Source organism: Condylostylus longicornis, unplaced genomic scaffold (genome assembly GCF_029603195.1).
Source record: "Condylostylus longicornis isolate FDR11 unplaced genomic scaffold, ASM2960319v2 ptg000003l, whole genome shotgun sequence".
Taxonomy (NCBI): domain Eukaryota; kingdom Metazoa; phylum Arthropoda; class Insecta; order Diptera; family Dolichopodidae; genus Condylostylus; species Condylostylus longicornis.
The window spans coordinates 2,906,063-2,928,156 of record NW_026577972.1 but is presented as its reverse complement, the minus strand read 5'-3'; the positions used below and the strand labels follow the sequence as shown (position 1 = coordinate 2,928,156).

The window sequence follows — 22,094 nt, the reverse complement described above, 5'->3', positions numbered from 1 at the left end:
AAGCTCTTTTTAAATTTTTTTTTTTTTTTTAATTTTTTACAGCCTAATTATACATTGTTATGCAGTTAATTTAAATTATACAAAAAATTAAATTTTGAATTAACTTTAAATACATACAGGGGAGTTTCTATCTTAAATGCAAATCTAACGTTAAATTTAATTGCCAAATAAATCAAATTTATATAAAGGTTGCATTTATGTAGGTGTTTCCCTATATGTATTATGTACATATATATATTTTATTACATAATTAACTTAATAATAAAACTTTAATTTCCAAAACGCAGGATAATATAATAATATAATTTTTTGTACAATTCATCAGTTTATAATTTTAAATTACATTTTATTTAATAAATACATTATTTTCAAGTCATTTTTAAAATTACGATATATTTACATAATACGTGTTATTAAAAATAGTTTTCGAAATTACAGTAATATCGTTCTAATATAGCTAATGGCTTTATTAGAATTACTGAATTGTTTGCTAGTGCACAGTGTTACTGATGCCAGGATATTTGTGTACCTCACTGTAAAAATACAACAGGAAAAGAGATAAAATTATCATTTTTAAGACATAAAAATGAAAATTGAAAAAATTGATCTTGAGAAACAAAATTTTATAGATGCTTATAATTAGGCTGTAAAAAGTACCTATGTGATGTTGTCTTTTTATTTTTTTCTTTTTTTTTGTAATTCTCTTCAATTGTTATATTGTCATTTTACACAGTGCATCAACTTTTTTATCAATTTATTTCATTTCCTTTCATTTTTTTCTTATTTGTACATATATATATATATATATATATATATATTTATATACATATATGATCTGAGACATTGTGCGTTCTTTATTTAAATATTTAAAATTAATATAAGTTTTTTTCAAGTCTTATTTCCGTTAATAATACAAGTAATTATATAATATAATATTTATAATTGATACATATGTACATATATATATAATAATCAATTACACGTAAAATACTCAAAACTTTCTCAATTTTGACACTATGTTGTATAAATTTGTTGGTTTAAACTTCACTCTTTTGAATTTTTAATACAATTTTCTGTACATTGTTGTTTTTATTTTTCTGTTGTTTTCCTGTGAAATATGAATACAAAAAACAAATAATTAAATTTCAATAGTTTTGCAAATATTAATTTAATGCTTTAAATACTGGGGGTATAAATATTGATTCAATATTTATGTGATTTAATATTAATATCAATATTGAAATATTGATATTAATAACATAAAAAAGTCATAATAGGAACGCAACACGCAGCGTATAGGAAGAGTATAGAAAAAATAATCAAAAAATTTTGATCTGTACAGTACAGTTCATAGCTGAAGAATTTACGCGTATTCTAACGGAAACTATAGGTGAACCTTTTAATCACCATAAATCCTCCACAAGATTAACTTTTATTAAATTTTTAGTTAGAAAGTGAAAATTTAATCCTATTTTATTTATTTTAACATTTCTGTAGTTTTGTGTAATAATAACTTTTTAAAATTCAAAATGATTTAAAAAAAATAGGTGCAGACTCTGTTAATTTTTTTAACATATCAATAAATGCTATACTATGAATAATAATTAGCTATACTACGAATCAGACATATTTACCGACCGCATTGTGTATACAATAAAGTAGGTTTTGTGATAGCACTAAATTTTGGATGAGTTTTCGGTGGGAACGCACTTCTCCAGAGTACGTAAGCGTAAAAAACTACTTTTAGAGAGATGTCGGTCCGTCGGGCTGTGTGTGCACGTGCGTATCTCAAGTTCGGCTAAACCGATTTCGATGAAATTTTATAAGTAAGTTTATTTCGACTATGGCACGGATTGATCAACTTTAGCGTTATAACAGGCCTCGGCAATTGCACTTTTAGCGGGCCTGTTTTACATTCTTAATCATTATGAAGAAAATATTCAACAGATTATTCAAACGTACGCGAAACCTCCTAACTTTTGGAAGAAATCAGCTGCACGCAACTGGACGTTTACTACGGGTCAAACGTACATTTTTGCGTGTATAACGAAAAATTAATAAGCGATTTCATTATTTAATATTTAAATTCGAGATGTTAAAACAATGAATTTATAATTTCTTTGAAAAGATCAGGGCTCGGAATCTGATCTGGGGGTCGATTTTACATTTTTTACCATATCTACGAAACGAATTGATGGAATTACTTGAAATTTAATATTTGAGTTCTGGTTGATACCAGAAATTACTGACGAATTTTTCGTATAATCGAACGGCACAAAATGAAACTCTACTAAAAGCCAAATTAAAATTTTTCTAGATAAGTAAACTAAAAGCATACAAAATTAATTAATAAAGATGGGTCAAACCAATGGTTTGTATTGTAGTACCTTTCCCTTTAACAATTCGTGAACATACTGCTTTTAAACACAGTCTAGTATATCTACCACACTATTAAAAATATTTTCGTTCATATACGAAACTATTTCTAGTAGAGCATATTTAGGATGAACGATTTATGCAGTTTTTGAAATAAAGCAAAAATTAATTTAAAGAGGGCTTAACATTATATTAAGGGTTGACAAAAATAATTATATAATTATTTATATATATTTATAATAAAATAATTAAATAATAAAATAATTAAATAATTAATTGTGTGAGTTAAGAAAAATAATTATATTTTTTATTGTTACGGAATTTCACAAATTTCGAGAGCTGATAACTTGAGAGGGGGTGGAGATGGAAAAAAATTTTCTTCTAACGAAATAAACTATTTACTAGTATCTAAAAGCTGGTCCTACAACCTGGGGTCTAGAAAAACAACGACATAAAAAATTTGGAAAAAACGAATTTTAGATAACGGTAAATTTGAACGGCCATTTTGTTTTTTTTTTAAGTTTAACTATAGTGTACCACGATAGAAGAAGCAAGCCACTGCCTTTCTGCGTTTGCAAAATTTGAAAAATGCTTATGGTTTCATTGCAACAAATAGTTAAAAAATGCCATTTTTAGGTTTTTGTGGCGGTATAACTTTTAGAAAGGTGAGATAGGTAAAAATTTTGTTCTACGGAAATAACTTTCTAGTAAAGATCTATGCACGTATAAAATTTCAGCTTTCTACCTTCAAGGGTGTTGAAGTTTTATAAACATGTCCACGGACGGACGGAGTGAAATTAATAAGCACTTTTTTTCAAAAAATTTTTGGAAATGTAAAAAAATTTGAAAATGCCCTTAAAATTGTAAAGAAGTGTTTGAAACCCATTTTCATAAACTTCTGGAGTACTTTTATTAATGTAGAAAATATACATTGCGGTCGGTCATGTGCTAACGACATTAAATTTTTTTTTTAAATTCAGTTGATTTTTGTGTATATTTTTACAAATTTCAGGTGTTATAATATGCAATGCTGTGTTTAATATTAATTAGTTTGGTTATTAAGTATGATATGTCTCCTACTGTGTGCATTTTTTACAAGTACTTTATATTAATTTTTAGTCATATGATTCATAATTCATGTAAACTTTTTTATATATATGCTTAATAAAGTCCATGTAATTTTTTTAACAATGTTAGCGAGAAATAACAGAAATACATATTATATAATATTATATATATATATATATATATATATATAATCAATATATATTGGTACGTCACCACCATGTTTTATTCTGCATGATACGTGTAGTAAAACAGAATTGCCCATAACAAATTCAAATAAAGATTGCCCTCTACCTTTCCAATAAATAAAAATCGTTTTTATCAAATAAAATAAATTTTTTAGGTACGAGTAAATATTCAAAATGGCAACAAACAATACTGGTGCTTCAACATCTTCAGCTACTGCCAACATTATAGCTCCGCTGCAATTAACAATAGATCCGATGCAGTACATCCAAAATTTACCAGAATTTAACGGAAAAGGTGAGGAACTTTATTCTTTCATAGAATTAGTGGACGATATTTGTCCTTTAATATTAAGATATGATCCTAGTAGTCAAAAAATTTTATTAAATAAAGTTAGAAGTAAAGTTATAGGTAGTGCTAGGGAAGTGTTAGAAATTAATAATAATGCTCAAAGTTGGTCGGAAATGAAATCCGTCTTGATTAATAATTTTTGAGATAGTGAAACTGCTTTGCAAATTTATGATGAACTAAGAGCAGTCAGTTTTACTACTCATAGTGTAGACTTGTTCAATGAAATTAAAAAGATATTGAGGCGACTCAATAATAAAGTAAAAGCTGATCGTAACTCAGTTTTTACAACCGCTATAAATATCGAAACAGCTGTAAAAATTTTCAAAGATACCAGAACCAATGCGTTCCATTTTATATTGCAGAAATCTGGCTACAATAGAATAAGCAATGGATATTTTGCATGAATGCAACTATGCATATTACAGTCCTTTCAGAAATAAAACAAATTTAAACAAACCACTCACACAATATTTCTATAGGCCTAATAACCAAAATAATTCTAATAGAGCAAACAATTTTAATCATAATAATTTTAATAACATTAACCGAAACAGAAATTATAATAACAGTAACAGAAATAATGAACATTTAAAAAACAATTATACTAACCAAAATTTACAAAATAGTAATTTTAGGAGTAGAACTAATCAAATTAGTAGTAGTAGTACTAATACCAGAAATAATCATAGTTTTAATAGAACAAATTCTAACTTTAACTCGCATTTTACTCAACACATCGAACCAACGGAAGTCGATACGAGTACCACGCGTAGAGTAAACAACTTAGAAGTAAGTAAATCAAAAAGAAACTTTGAAATAGAAAATTTTCACTCGCAAGCCTCGGAAAAACATCAGAACTTCCTTATATAAAAGTTCAATCAAAGGGAAGACCTTTAACATTTTTAATAGATTCTGGTGCTTTAATGAGCATCATCAACTCAGGTATTTGTAATCCTATTTACAAATCCGAAATAAAACCAATCAATGTAAAAACATTAACCAATTTAATAGAATGTAGAAATAAAGTTACAATAGATAATTTTATTGAATTTGATTCAAATAAAAAAATAGAATTCTTAGAATTAAAATTCCATGATAAATTCGATGGGCTTATAGGCAATAATATTTTATTGTCGTTCGAAGCTGAAATTAGTTATAAAAATAGAATTTTAAAATTGAATACAAGTAGATCAGGGAATAATTAGGCATAGCGATTCACCTTATTCTGCTCAATTAAGGGTTGTACCCAAAAAGCGGGAGCGTCAGGTATACAGAACTGGCGTATCGTCATCGATTATAGGAAATTAAATAACATCACAACTAGCGATAAATTTCCTATCCGAATATAGACGATATTTTGGATAAGTTAGGTAGGGCAATGTGCTTTACCACAGTCGATTTAACTAAAGGTTTTCAGCAAATCGAAATTTGTGAGAAAGACATTAAAAAGACAGCTTTTAGTACAAACGGAGGACATTATGAGTTTGTCAGGATGCCATTTGGCTTAAAAAATGCTCCTGCCACATTCCAACGCCTGATGAACTCTGTACTAAAAGATTACATTGGAAAAATCTGTTGTGTCTATTTAGATGATATAGTCATGTTCAGTACTAGTAAAGAGGAACATTTTGATAATTTATCTAAAATATTGAAGAAACTCAACAGCGCGAATTTAAAAATTCAATTGGATAAAAGTGAATTTATGAAGCAAGAAACCGAGTTTCGGACTAGTTGGATATTATAGAAAATTCATCAAGGATTTTGCTAAAATTGCGAAACCCTTAACATTTTCTCTTAAAAAGGGAAAGAAAATAAATATTACAATACCCGAATACAAAGAAGCTTTTGAAAAATTAAAATTATTAATTATGACTGACCCAATTTTAGTCTATCCCGATTTTACAAAACCATTTGTATTAACAACTGATGCAAGTAACTTTGCTCTCGGTGCCGTACTTTCCCAAAATAACCACCCTGTTTGTTACGCATCGCGGACACTCAACGAACATGAGTGTAGGTATTCAGCAATCGAGAAAGAACTACTTGCAGTCGTTTGGGCAACAAAATACTTTTGCCCATATCTGTACGGCAGAAAATTTTTAATTAGAGCTGATCACAAGCCTTTACAATGGCTACAGAACTTAAAAGAACCCAAAGCGGTTAAGATATGGAAAGTTAAATTAGAAGAATTTAACTTTGACATTGAATACTTAGCTGGGAGGGAAAACAAAGTCGCAGACGCGCTGTCTAGAATACAAATAAATACTAACGATATTGAAGTAGATGAAATCAGTTCTGTACACGCGACTATAGACACTAACAAAAACGTAGAAACTAATTCAAATAATAATCCACATGAAAATTATTTGGATGATGTGGAAATACGCTCAACTATTGCTACTATTCATTCTGCGCAAGAAAATAGTACAGAGTACATCCCCATTTCTGAATTACCTCTAAATGTGTACAAAACACAAATTATTATTAACATTGAATCCCACACTCAAACTAGAGTAAAAAAAATGTACGATAGAACAAGAAAAATATTTTACCATCCTAAACCGGATGAAAATTTCATGATTAACATTTTAAAAGATCATATACCATATAAGGGAATAATTGATATAATGATTGATAACCTACCAACATACAATAAATTTCAAAACGTTTATTTAAAACATTTTTCAAAAAATAAACTATTAAAATTAAATAAATGTTCATTTCTACTTGAAGACATTTTATGTCGACATGAATTGCAAGAACTTATTCTTGACCAACACCAAAAATCAAATCATAGAGGTATCAATAATGTCTATCAAAATTTAAAGAATAAATATTACTATCCTAAATTAAAACAAGAAATCCAAAAACTACTAAATAATTGCCACATATGTAATGTAGCAAAATATGAAAGAAAACCCTTAAATATACCACTAAAAATTACTGAGACTCCTTGTAAAGCACTAGAAATAATCCATCTCGATATTTGGTTTAAAAGCAAAGGAAATGCTTACCTAACGGTAATCGACAAATTTTCAAAACATGCACACGTAATACCAATTAAGTCCAGAAATTGGAAAGATTTAAAAAATGCTTTTATGCAATACATCTCATCTTCTGGCAAACCTAAAAAAATTATAACAGATCAAGAAAAGGGTTTTAACAGTTTAAATTTCAAAAACTTTTTAGAAAATGAAGGAATTACGATACATTTTACCACACCCAATAACCACTCAAGTAACGGGGGTATAGAAAGATTCCACAATACGTTAAATGAGCATATCAGAATTTTATACCCAATACAAAAAGAAGAAAATTTACCTATGGATGAAGATCCAGTTATAAAAAGTGTAAAAATTTACAACGAAACAATCCATTCCGCCACAGGCAGAAAACCTATTGATTTTGTAAACGGTATCGTAAAAACTACAGATTCCCCGCCATTCACAAAAAATTATTATCATCTAAAATCAAAAAAAATAAATAGTATTAATTAAAAACGAAAAAAAGAAAAAGCATCTACTTATCTTAAACTTAATAGAATAACCAAACTTCAACCTCTGCATAAAAAAATTAAAATCGAGAAAGAAAGTGATTCTCATTTTAAAATTGATAACGAAAGCTATCCTCGGTATTTCAATCAATTCAGGAAAAAATTTAAATTTCAAAATTAAGACGAAAGTTCTTCTTCTATAAATTTTTTAACCTAACAAATTTTACAACATCAAAGTACCATATGATTAACAAACTTGACAGTCTTAGATTTGATTTTTCGTTACATTTTTATACAATAACTCTCGTTACCTTGATTAAATGCATATAAATCCATACATCATAATTCTGTCATAAAATTTTCTGATCTTAATGTCTAAATAAAAATCTATAATAACTACCAATACTAACAACAACTCTGTAATTTTTATTTTAAAAGCAAAATAAAAAAAAAACATAAAAATAAAACCATTTTAGCTTATGTCAGCACTAATTCAAAAAAAAATTTTTTAAACTTATTAATCTTTTAAAATTGACAACAAAATTTCTACTTAATCATATTACGAGTACATCAGATATAAATTCTTACTGAAATGATTTTGTACTCCTTCAGCTCTTATTTTTATTATAATCGTATTTTGCAACATAACTCACATTAATTGCTCATATATCGAAATTAACGAACTACAAAATGGAAATGGTTATATCTTATTACAAGACTCCGAATTAAAAATTGTAAGAAATTTCGAAAAAAACATTGCGTGTTGTAGATTTAAATTTATATGAAGAAACTATTAACAAAATTCAAACTAATATAATCCACCTCCATTAAAAAACAGAAATACTCACTAATCTTTTACACAATTTTGAACATTTAAAAGAAGAATTTAAGACACTAATTCCCCATCATGTACACAAAAGGGGTTTGTTTAGTTTTGTTGGTAGCGGTCTTCATATTTTAGCTGGGGTAATGGACGACGACGACAGAGTAGAAATAGAGCAACACTTTGACATATTATAAGGCAATAATGATAAAATAACTAAAAATTTAAGTCTACATTAATACAAAAAGTCTACATTAATACAAAATTATCGGATCAAATTCAAAACATAACCGATCATATTAATAATGTCCAGAGTAAAATTAAAGAAAGTATTGATGAATTAAAGAATGATATAACAAAAATTGATTTAAAATTAGAATTGTTAAGTATTAAATTAGAGTTAAATGAGAATATCAATACCATATTAAACCAAATAAAAAGTTTTAAAGAAATTATATTAACCAGTAGACTTGAAATATTATCAAAAAATATTCTTACTTATGAAGAAATTAAATTTTTAAATATTACCATAGAAATGTTACCATTTATAAAAAATGCTGTGTTATTTAAAGAAAGCAATATTATTTTTACGCTTTCAATCCCAATTTTTTCACAAGAAACCTGTTTTAAAACTTTAATTGTAAAAATTCCAAGTAAAAATAATAGCTAAGAATTAGATACCAAAATAAATAAAATAATTACTTGCAAGCAAATTGTTTTTGAAGATACTGAGAAAAAAATTATAACAAAAACAGATCTAAAACGCTTTAATGATAGTTGCATAGCAAATTTACTAAACGTAAAGAAAATGAAATGTAATTACTTTAAGAATTTAACTAAGGATATTTTTTCATTAACAGACAATGTAATTGTAACGAAAAACTTAGAACAAACCTTATTAATCAATAATTGTGAACAACAAAAAGAATTTAAAATAAAAGGTAATAATATTGTAAAGTTCGTAAATTGCAATGTTGCTATCGATAATTTTATTCAGGAAAGTTATCAAAAACAATATTCAGCCAAAATATTGCCGTATATAGAACGGGACATAACGATAGAAAAAATAAAAACCAAATTTAACTTAGAAGATCTATACCTCAAACACATTAATAATACTGAAATAATAGAACAATTGGAATACTCTCACACAGTGAAGTGGTACACGAGTGTTGGGACCGATTGTATAATCTATATTATATTTTACAAGATTTTTCCAGTTCATGAACAGGTATACATATAATCTAATAAATAACAAAAACAAAAAAATGAAAATAGTAAAAGAGAATACTGGGTAGATACATTACTCAATTGATTATACATACTGTAAAACAAAAACAAAAAATGAAAAGCGAAAAGCGAAAGAGAATAAAAAAAGAGTAGTAATATTTTTTTTTTGTTTTTTGCTTTACTACCATAAACAAAAATAAAAAGCAAAAGGAAGCGAAATATTTTAAATGAGTTAAGTAAGAGTAAAATAATTTTTTGTTGTTGTATTTAATATGGAATGGAATTAAAAAAAATAAAACTAAAAATTGTGAGAGATATTAGAACACGAATAATGTTACGTTACGTACTTATCTAGATAACGTTGTTTAGAAGGAAATTTTTCATTCTTAATTGTTAACTAATTCTTAAATTGAACTTTAATCATATCTATGTAATTAACAGTGACACATATTACATCTTAAAATTTATTAAATTAAAAATATTTCCATTACTTTTATTTATCATTAGTATTCAAACCAATATGATATTTATGCATATACAGGTATATACCTGCATATGTATGCCATAATATTTACAAATTTTTCTAAATTTATTTTAAAATTGATTGCCACAATCCTGTTTTTACAACAGATAATGCTGCTTATAAGCAAACCACGGGGGCCCCTAGTAGTAGTAATTTTAATCGTAATTTTTTTTCTTGTGATCTATTTTAAATGTCACTTAACTCTTCAAAACCCAAACTAAATGTTGTTTTTAATAAAATCCGCACGGAGTCGGATCTTAAGGGCGGAGGTGCTACGTCACCACAATGCTTTACTCTGCATGATACGTGTAGTAAAACAGAATTTCCCATAACAAATTCAAATAAAGATTGCTCTCTACCTTTCCAATAAATAAAAATCGTTTTTATCAAATAAAATAAATTTTTTTCCTTTCGTAATAAAATTCTACTTGCACTTTTTAAAATAAACATTCGTTGCAATTTATCGAATTACATAAAATTTTAATTAAATTGTAATTAAGAATTTTATATAATAAACAAAAATTTGATATGAAAGAAAGTTAATAAAAAATAAAAAGTAAGTTAGTTCTAAGAAGCCATACGTGGAATTAACAAGTTTGTAAAATTAATAAAAATAATTTAAGTGAAAAATAATTTAAGTAAAAAATAATTTTAAATAAAAGAAAAAACTTTTGAATACAAAAAATAAAAAAAGTGTTTTTAATCCACGTAACAAAAAATACAGATCTTCTTACGCGAAGCGAAATCTTGAAATACGTAAGTATATTAATCAACCCATCCAATTCGCAGATGCATTTGCTCTTATAGTGGCGATGCTAGTTAGTTGCTTTTTTAGCTAAAATTACTCGGATCTCAATTTTTTGAAAAAGTTATTTTATTTCGTGCATGGTCGAAATATAAATATAGTACAATTTGTTTTTATTGAGTGTGTCATATTTTTTTGCTCTCAATTCTCTTCGATTTGAAAATTGAATCCAAATTTCAGTTTAATATAAAAATTTTAAGGTTTTAGTAAATTTTTTTGAGTAGAAACTCAAAATGAAAATAGGCAAAAATCTTAATTTTTTCATTCATTCGCAATTTTAACACATACTATTAACAAAAAAAGGCCTCGATATTTTTGGCTTTTTACTGTGTCAATGCAAATGAAACAACATTTTAAGAAAAAACACACAAAGCTAACTTTCTACCAAAATATGCTACCAAATTTCCTTATATCAGTATTATTTATCAACAGTCAAGAAACAATTTCTGACAGAACATCAATCAATCGTTTGATATCGTTTCAGTTAACATTGTTTCGCTAATAATAACTCAAAAAAAAACAAAAACAACCAGTTTAAAAATTTAATAAGTTAATTACCGTAGGTTATGGTAGACTTTTTTCTATCTATTTACTTTTCTTTTAACAACATCTTAACTATTTAAAGCTGTTTCCACACTCATTGATATCGTTGACACTGGTTCATCCCCTGTTAAACGTCTTTCCTCCATAGCTGATGGACCAGGTGATGATGGTGATACTGTTGTTGACGAATGTTGTGTTGTGGGTATTTGTTGTAATGAAATTGCTTGCTGTTGTGAATGCTGCGATTGTGTTTGTCTTAAAAAACGTATCGGAGCTGAACTATCACCAGTACGACTTTTATCACGATGTCCAAGCTATAAATATGTGCGGAAATATTTGTATATAAAATGAAAGTATATAAAATTGAGTTAGTTAGGTTTTATAACGATTATATTAATTTACACATACGAATAATATTATTATATTCGTATTAATTAGATATTTCATGTTTATATTCTAAATATACATGGATATATGTATGTGTGAATGTATTTATAGTAATTTCAATATAAGCGTATATAGGGTGTTTCGCATAAGGGGGAGAGACAGGTAGACATTTTTTTCTACGGAAGTAAGTTTCTAATAAATATCTATTTTCTAACTTTCTATCTTTAAGGGTGTAGAAGTTTTGTAAACAGACACACAGACAAACGGATGAAGTGACGGACGGACGGACTTGTGCAAAACTAATAAGCACTTTTTTTTTTAATTTTTTGGAAAAGTGCTAAAAAGGAAGATTATATATTTATTCTTTAAGAAGGTTATATATTTTATTTATTTATTTCTATACTTGTAGGTTCATTTATTCAAGTGTTCTTGCCCAGAATCAGATGCTAAGTCGACAAACCGTATTTGTCTGCCTGTCAGTCTGTAAATTGCTTATTTCAGAACGCAGACTTGAAATTTTGCATATATGCTTATTTCTACTTTATGCATATTAGTATTGCAAAAACATTAGACTAATTAGACTAATTAGACTAATTCGGACTGCATTAGAATTAGACTAGTTAGACTAATTCGGACAACGGGTTCGGGTAGCTGCCATAGAATTCAAAGAGTTTATTTTAAATATTTCAAAAACTAATAAAGGTATCAATATAAAATTTTGTACACATGTGCCCAATTATATTCCACATATGCTCTACATTTTAATGGGATAGCTGCATCGGTTCGGATGGCTGCCATACAACTCCAAAAGCAAATTTTTTATATTCGGCAAAATAATATAGTCAGATTCATGAAACTTGGCAGTCCTGTGTCCAATTATAATTTAAGAAAAATAATAAAGTCTGATTCATGAAACTTGTCAGTTGTGTGTCCAGTTATAGGTCAGATATATTTCTGAAATTTTGGTTAAATTGCTTGACAGGTTCGAGTGACTCCCATACAAGTCTAAAAGCTTATTTTAAAAATTTGGAAAAGTAATAAAGTCAGATTCATGAAACTTGGCAATCATGTGTCCAATTTTAGATCAGATATATTTGTGAAATTTTAGTTGAATTGCTTGACAGGTTCGGGTACCTGCCAAACAACTCCAAAAGCTAATTTTAAATATTTGGAAAAATAATAAAGTCAGATTTATGAAACTTGGCAGTTGTGTGTCCAGTTGTAGGTCAGATATATTTCTGAAGTTTTGGTTGAATTGCTTGACAGGTTCGGGTAACTCTCATACAACTCCAAAAGCTAATTTTAAATATTTGGAAAAATAATAAAGTCAGATTCATGAAACTTGGCAGTTGTGTGTCCAGTTATAGGTCAGATATATTTCTGAAGTTTTGGTTGAATTGCTTGACAGGTTCGAGTAAGTCCCATACAACTCCAAAAGCTAATTTTAAATATTTGGAAAAATAATAAAGTCAGATTCATGAAACTTGGCAGTTGTGTATCTAATTATAGATCAGATATAGTTGTGAAATTTTAGTAGAATTTCTTGACAGGTTCGGGTACCTGCCATACAACTCCAAAAGCAAATTATAATATATAATTCAATGTATAATTCAATGGGTTTATAGCTACTGAAACGTTTTTACTTGTTGATTGCTATTTCACTAAACAATTTTCAAACAAAAGGATATTTTTCAAAATATTCATGCAAAAGAATTTTTTAAAATATCTTTTTCTATGAAAGTTTTGCAGTTTTTTTAGTTTTTGAATATTTTTGGAAAGCGGAAAAAAAAAATTTGGCAATATGAATTCATATCCTTTCATGGTATAGGGGTTAGAGTAACTTAAACTTAAGCAAAAAAAATTCAAAATTTGAAATTTTAATACGGCAATTCTCTTTAAATTGCTTGGAAGGTAATTTTTACTAAGAACGTAGTTTATTCTAATAATTCGTAACTTATAATATGATATTCGTAATTTTTCGATTTCAGAGTTACGAACGAAATTCATGATAGAGATGATAATTTACTTCAACTTGTACATCCCGAAGAACTGTCTGAGCTGAAAAAAATTTCAGTTCCTTGCATTTCTAATTTAAGAGTTTTATTGTAAATCCAAATTGGTGTAAAGCAATATTGTATACCGCTTGCTTCTTATCCAATTTTTTTAAATTTTAATTATATAAACTTGTAGTACATAAAAAGTAAGTTTAATTACTACCTGATTACCGTTTCCTGGACGTACATTTTTATAAGGTTGAAATAAAACTAAAAATACTTTCGGAGCTAGAAGGCATGTTAAAACTGCTGTTGCACTTATATTTAAGCACATACAAAGACTGGATATTTGAATCTGTAAATAAAGTTAAAAAAGAAAAAAAAAGGTTCAAATATCAAATCCAAAAAAAAATATATGGAATAAAATTATTATATTTCCTAAAAATTTTATTTATTTATTAGTTAAATTCATTTAACTGACGCTTTTTAAATTTAATTAGCATCTGTCTTGACAAGTCTAAATTTAATAATTGTCTTAAAGGTTTTTTAATTTGTCAAGATCCGAATTCATATCAAGTTATGGTAGATATGAGGTTTATTCTTGTAAATTATCCCACGCTTATACAAAATCCACAGTACAATTAACGCTCCAATGTACAGATCGCTTACACTTAACCACATTATTGATCAATTAAAAAATAAATTACGAAGAGGGTGATATTATAACCGAACCGAGGTTATAATGTTCCTACCCATCCCCACCATTATAATTTGGTAGTTATCTAGAAACTAATTGACGAACAAGATCCCTGGAAAATTTCTAAAATGCTCTGATAGCCCACTCTATAAGTCCCTCTAAATCTTTGAATTTGGTTACGTTTACGAGTAAAAGCTTTAAAACAGCATAATACTATATATGATAAACTTACTTGATAATCATTACGTGTACCAAAATATATTGGTAAAAATGCCAACCAAACAATACATGTTGAATACATTGTAAATCCAATATATTTCGCTTCGTTAAAATTTTCTGGTATCTTTCTCGTTTTAAAAGCATATATTGTACATAATGCTATTAATATAATATTATATATTAATGATAGTGCTAAAGAGAATGATGAAACTTTACACGTTAAAACGGCTGTTAACGGATATGGATGAATTTCTTTAACATCTGGTATTTCAATAAATGACCATACAATTGAACCCAATAATTGTATACTAACTAAAACTGTAAATAAATTTAAAAAAGAGAAAGAAAATTGTCAAAAAATCATTAAATTGTACCGCTGATTCAGCTTCAGCAAATTATTAAAAAATACATATTATTAAGAATATTCCTAGCTTCAAAACTGTAATAACGGTATAATTACACAATTCAATGATTAAAATTCTTAAGCTTTATTGTTTGTTTGTAAACTTCTTTCACAAATATATACAATTTTGAAGCAAGCATATTCCTGACATTCTTGTAATCCCCGAAATTCTTTTTTCAGAGGCTTTTTAAATTTAAGGCAAAAAAAGATACAAAAGAATTAGATAAAACTTGTAAAATGACAAAAAAAACAACTTACCGACAGAAAACCATATTTGTGACTTTGGTGATATATAACCGGGTCTTTTAACTGATTTAACCCCATTATTAAATATACGTGATATACGGTTTGTTTTTATAAATATTGCAGAATAACAAATACTTAAACCAAGTCCTAAACTTATACGTAATAGTGTACAATGTATAACACTTGGTGGAGCTAATATTATAAATGTTGTACAATAACAGCATAAGATACCGCAAAGTAATACATAACACAATTCACGTCCCGAGGCCATTATTACAGGTGTTCTATTATATCTATATGATAAACAAAAATATTATTAGTTTTCTTTTTTCTTTTGTTTTTTTAAATTTTAATATAGACATTTTAGAATGTATAAATACTAGTACTCGTATAGGTATTTCCTATAAGTTGAGGTTTATTTTGAGCACCAAAAGAATGCATTACATGCATTAATAAATTTTACACATAAAAATTTTTTGGGTACTTTAAATGTACAAAAACTTCATATATAACGTAGGAACTTCATATACGCTTGAAAATTAAGCAATTATAATTTCTCTGGATTTTTACAAGTGAATAATTAATAATGTAATTTCATTAATCAATTTCAAATGTGTGAATAATTAAAAAAAACCCTCACTATTTGTATTATGTTATCATAATACAAATCATATGGTCTATATTTTATAGCATAATCTACATTTAATATTTTATATTATCTACATTATCGACGATATTACGTAGATTTCAGTTTATTTACCAAATTGATATAACTACATTTCCCAAAATATAACTCATGTCATTTGTTACTATTTACGTGTATATGTTTATACATATATTTTTAAACACTAATAGTAACCATAAACAAATAGGAAAAAAATGTATATTTAAATAAAATGTAGGGAACTTACGCTATAAAAACACTAACAGTAAAGAATGTACAAAATATTCCAATTCCTGAAAAGCATATTGGTACTAAAGCCCATGGACTCATCCAATCGATTACTTCTGGTTTTAATTTAAAACAACTTGTTCTATTCGTGTCTGGTGCCCAACCTGGTTTACATGTTTCACATGTATCATTTTTAACATATGCATCTTCACGGCATCTAACACATGACCAACAGCATTGATCCTGCATATAAATATGTATATTTTCAATTAAAAATATTACTAAATAATTTTAAAATAGAAAATTATATAATTCAATTATACTGAAAATAAATTATATGAAGTATAATTCAATTATACTGAACATTATAAGGTAAACACTCAATCAGGCAATAAAAAAGCATACTAATTTGCAATCTGTTTTTTTTCAACAATTTAAACTACTTAGTTTACAAAAAAAATTATTATTTTGACTCATAACAGTCATAACTGACTCATAACATATCTTATATGTATTATATAAAATAGGATTTCCTTAAATATACTTATTTCAGTTACACGGATTGAATTTTAAAACTGGGTTGCAATGTACAAAAATTCGATATTGCGAAATTCGATTTTCGTACATTGAAATTATAGTAAGTTTGTTTTCTAAAAATATCCATCTTTTGGTTCGAAATGTCACTTACAAGTTATTTGCGAAACCCAACATAATTCAAGTTACACTTAAAAGTTCAATTGAAAATCCAAAGATAATTCCAAATGAAATTATATTAACTATTAATAGAATTAGTATCTCATTAATTATTGTATAAGTAAAATATGACTATAATTTGAGTAACGGTGGTCGTTCTATTATATTCCAAATCTATAAGGCATTAAAAAAATTAATTCTGAAAAACATCCTAACTTTAAAACTGGAATAATTTGGTTTTTATACACAATTCAGCATTACAGTTTTAAAGCATTTTTGAAGTCGTGGAAAATTACTGTTAATATTAAAAATATGAGCAATAAAAAAAGGAATTTTTTTTTCTTAATTAATCTTATTTTTGAATTTAACCTGATGATTTCTGACATGTCCAATTGGGCACGGTTCTGAACATACTAATCTTGGTACAGGTCCTTTCCATCTCATTGTTGAAATATCTAAGTCTAATCTGGAATTATTAATTGCAAACAATTTATATTTATGTACACATAATAAATATTATTAAAAAATATAATTACTCTTGTTTCCAACGTCCGATTTGAACATAATCATATTTTGAGTCGCCAGTTTGTTGATATTGATAAATATTGTAGAACCCATAAGCATCTCCATCTTCATTGAATCGAATCTGCATATTTATTATTAATACTTATCAATTAATTAATAATTACTTATCAGGGTTTAAGGATAAAAATTTATTTAGAGAAGGGAACTCTAACATTACACATTATTTTAAAAAAAATATTTGTTTTTGCATATATGCAATTACAATTGTCGTGAAAATTATGCGCAGCTGATCTTTAAACACTTTAAAAGATATTTTAGATGTTTTGCTTCAGAATAAAGAAACGTTTCATCAACTAAAAATAATAATTTAATTAGAAAAACCTAGTTTAACTGAAAAGTAAAATTTGTATTCAAACTTACTTCAGTAACTAGATTTATAGAATTTCACCTTAAAAATGCTTAAAAGGTAAATATAACGGACATAATGTATGAAAATTACAAATAAACAGGAATATACGTAAACGATAGACCAATGCATGTATGGGTTGAAGTATTTCAAAGAATGATTCTTTATTCAATTCCAGGGATGAAAAAAAAACACACTTACCGTATTACCTTGTTGCCCCACAAACGATACTTTTCTTATATAACGTAATAGATTATAACCAGTCGCTTCAGGTTTAAAGACTTCACATTGATTAAATGCTGAATCACCACAAATGTCAACTAGGAAATTATGCACGGCATATGCCATTGCGTAAACGGCATCCACTTAAAATAAATCAACCATTACTTAATATAAAAAAATGTAGTAATATTCTTTTTGTTAAAAAGAAAAGTTTAGCATATAAATGCTAATTCTTAAGTTGTGCAGTAATACACTGTTTAAATTGATTATGAGAGAATTATAAATTTTACACCTACCTACGAAAGGTACTAAGCCTTCTTGTTCATAACCAATCAACTTTTCTAAACCACTACATATTCTTGTTGAATTTTTATCAAAACCGCATTTGTTATGTTGACTCCAAAATTCATTAAACCATATATTACGACAATTAATCCATGTATCTTTATCAACTAATGCTGGTTGATTACGAGAAACACCGCTGTTTGAACATGATTCTTGGTTCATCTTTGGTCTTAATGACAAATAATATTCATCAAATCCTAAAGCAACATATAAAAAGATGTATAAATGTTTTTTCAATATAATTCCCCTAATTTATAATTGACATACCTTTCAAATTTGTTCGTTGTGGTAAAATTGTAATCGCATTTACGGCAGCAATTTCTTGCTCGCGTACTGGATAAACTTTCGCACCCCATGAATCGCTACCAATCCAATAAAAGTAGCCAACTTTATTGGCTCGGATCGTTGCATGTAGCAATTTCCTAAAATTGTTTTTACATATAAGAATTTGAAAATAATAATATAAAAATTGGCTTTAGCAGGAATTATCGATAAATTCGTATTTGAACTCCTATTTTGTATATTTGAACTCCCACGTACTACTGTACTTCTTCTCCGCTATTCGTACTTCCCTTTCAAATAACCGGAATATGAACTCTATAACATTAAAACAATTCTATGGGAGTATTGAAAAGGTAAAACTCAATTCAATTTAAAAAGGAAGTAGGAAAACCATTTTTTTTAGTTTCATTAAAATAATACTATAAGTGAAAAACTTTACTACAGTCAAAATAAATAACAACTATTTAAAAAAAATGAGCTATCTGAAACAAGATATTGATTTATGTTTAAAAATTTCACGTTGATTTTTTGTCAGGAAACTAGCACAATGGTCGTAGATTTTATTAAGAACAACTAACTCAAATAGTTACATGATGCGAAGACAACCAACATTCTATAATGTTTAAAATAAAATTAAAAAAGGAGTTTTAAGAGTACTGGAGCACCTTTGCAAAAACAATTTCCGGAATACCATCATGGCCAGAACCTCCATGATCTTTACATGAAATAATTGTAACATAATTAAACATATACTTTTCTTGAATTTCAAAGTACAGTATTAATGAACAATTCAGCAATTTATATTTATAAGCTGAATTTTAGAAGTACAGGATTAATTGTGTTTACTCTAAAGTATTGTAATATAATCATAATCATAAAAATAAAATATACTTATTATAAAATTTATTTGTGAAAAACTTCTTACCTAATATTATCTTCATCTACGAACATTATAACAGCTCGTGCTTTGCTATTATGACTTAAATTTTCAATAATTTTATCAAAATCTTCACTTTTTGCATTTCTCGCAACTTTTTCACTTACTGCAACACAAATACCAACAGTCGCAGCTATTTGAACAAATGATGCAATACCCTTAAATTTACATATAACAAAAAAATTGAAATAACTTATTATCGACTCTATTATATACACAAAAAAAATTATTGTTTTTAAGTTAAGTATGAGTTATTTTTATTAACTTACTTTTTCACCATAATCACCTTCTACAGCAACTGTATTCACATAGTGCCATTCAAGTGCTTGTACAATTTCTGCCATAGCTTGTGCCTGAAAATTATCTGGTGGTACAACACGGCTAAAATATTCAAAACGTGATTTATCTGATAGTTCAGTACTTGTTGATGCATAACTTATTTGAGGAATCTGGGAACAAAAAAGCTATTTGAAGAATCTGGGAACAAGAAATTTTTCCATTGTTTTCACCTTAAATAATCGCAAAATATTTGCAACCATTATTGATACAACTGAAAACGATGCTCCAATTACACCAGAAACTGGTTTATGTGGTTTAAATAAAGGGGGTTTTCCATTCTCACAAACGTATTCAGACATATCCTGTATATAATAATAAAAATATTAATAAATAATGAATTTGTAAAAAATTTAATTTAAAAATTTTACAATAATAAATAAATTAAAATAAAGTAAAAAATTATACATAATTAATACAATTGAATAAATTTAAACTAATTTTAGACACCTATTCGGAGAAGATTCGTACTACTAAATATCATTCATTTAAGTATAATATAAAAATTTTAAACATGTATATGTTCAATTATTAATTTCAAGTGTTAGTCATTTATTTCAAAGAATTCAATTAAAATCTAATATTTTCAAAGGTTGAATTAGGAAAGACGATTGAAAGCAAATATCTTTTTGTCTATCCAACCGATGACTGCCACATGATGTATTAAAGAACAGTTCCAAACTAGACTCATTCTGCTGCCGTAAGTTTCTTTCATAGATCGACACTATATTAGTGATGTTATATGAGTTTATTAAAATTATATTTGAAATACTTCACGTTCTTTATTCCTATGCAACCAGAAGATGCATATACGCTCACATAAACACGAAAGAGAATTTTTCATATAATATGCATCTCTTGACAATAATCGCTTCACTCCGCCAACTGAAATTCCCTCAACAGAGTTATTTTAATGTAATTCATCTGTTCATTTATTTACCAATAATTTTCTATGAACCAGAATCTTAAACAGTGTTTAATTATGATAATCGAAAATTCTATTAAATTTTCATAGAACGAAAACTACCCTGACAACCCTTTACTACTAGTATGTGTTATATGTAAGTTGGCATGTGTTTTATTTAACAAGCTATATATATTGGTGTATTCTGTGTTTCTGTTGGAACTTACTCGAATTTCTTAATATTACTCCGGATATTAATTTTCCCGATTCATTATAAAATTCTATTTGATCAAAAAGAGAATCGATCAAAAACTGTTCCTTTTTTATCTTAATGAATTATTTAAAATTTCATTATCAATTTTTAAAATTTCAAATGCATATACATATTCATATGCTTAATATTTATAGTTTAACTGTAAATATAACAAATTGTAGAGTTGTACATGTGATTGTGAATATTGAATTTATTTTATTTTCATATATACCTGGTTCATATAATATCGTACAAATTCCATTGATTGTTCTAAAGCATATGTATCACTGCTACATGAGTCAATAATCAATGCACCTAATGTTATATTTGGTAATATATTTGAATCATTATTAATTAAATCAATTGCATATAACATTGCTTCTAAACGTTGAACACCTTTTTCTTCTTTAATAGCACCACATGGGTATTCTTTATTATTAGCATCATGCTCATGCATTGGAAATATACCACCTAATATAATATCACCACTAGTTCGTATTATTTTACCTTCATGATCTAAATTATCACAATTAACAAATTGTGCATTGAATTTTAATATAATTAACATAAATATCATTATAAAATTATATTTATTATAATTTATATAAATATTATAATTAAAGTAATTTTTACTATTATTTTTTTTATATTCGAATTTTTGTTTAATAATATTTTTTGTTTTATTATTATAATTATTATTATTAACATTATTATTGTTCTGGTAATTATTAATGTTATTAATTTTACTATAGTTATCGTTACTATTACTTTCATTATTATTGTTATTATTATTATTATTATTATTATTATTATTACTTTTTTTATTATTATTGTTATTATTATTATTATTATTATTATTAGTATTATTATTATTGTTATTATTATTATTATTATTATTATTATTATTATTATTATTATTATTACAATTTTTTATTTTGTTACTTGTAATAATAACACT

General features: G+C 26.6%; 1 protein-coding gene across 3 annotated transcripts; it reads right to left on the bottom strand.

Moving 5' to 3' along the window:
* Positions 1–174: 174 nt before the first annotated feature.
* LOC129606467 (metabotropic glutamate receptor 8) lies at positions 175–21,784 on the bottom strand. 3 transcript variants are annotated; one of them, XM_055516817.1, is made up of 16 exons: positions 21,369–21,784; positions 20,153–20,284; positions 19,913–20,092; positions 19,632–19,801; positions 18,692–18,846; positions 18,376–18,621; positions 18,059–18,222; positions 17,463–17,572; positions 17,296–17,392; positions 16,253–16,476; positions 15,354–15,634; positions 14,706–15,010; positions 14,000–14,131; positions 11,411–11,709; positions 658–1,108; positions 176–533 (listed from the first exon to the last, which is right to left on the bottom strand). In XM_055516817.1, the coding sequence occupies exons 1-14, from the start codon at positions 21,711–21,713 to the stop codon at positions 11,464–11,466; spliced, it is 2,787 nt and encodes a 928-aa protein (XP_055372792.1). In that variant the 5' UTR covers positions 21,714–21,784; the 3' UTR covers positions 176–533; positions 658–1,108; positions 11,411–11,463. The 3 variants fall into 3 exon arrangements, with proteins under 3 accessions (XP_055372800.1, XP_055372792.1, XP_055372784.1); XM_055516825.1 differs by having other exon boundaries at positions 175–1,108; positions 14,024–14,131; XM_055516809.1 differs by having other exon boundaries at positions 177–1,108.
* Positions 21,785–22,094: the final 310 nt, after the last annotated feature.

Excerpts from the sequence above, each read along its gene's own strand:
- LOC129606467 (XM_055516817.1), bottom strand. The coding sequence starts at position 21,713 with ATGATATTTATGTTAATTATATTAAAATTCAATGCACAATTTGTTAAT. Across the intron at positions 14,132-14,705 it reads GTACACGTAATGATTATCAA|ATTCAAATATCCAGTCTTTG; the intron begins GTAAGTTTATCA and ends CTTTATTTACAG. Across the intron at positions 11,710-13,999 it reads GTCCAGGAAACGGTAATCAG|CTTGGACATCGTGATAAAAG; the intron begins GTAGTAATTAAA and ends ACATATTTATAG.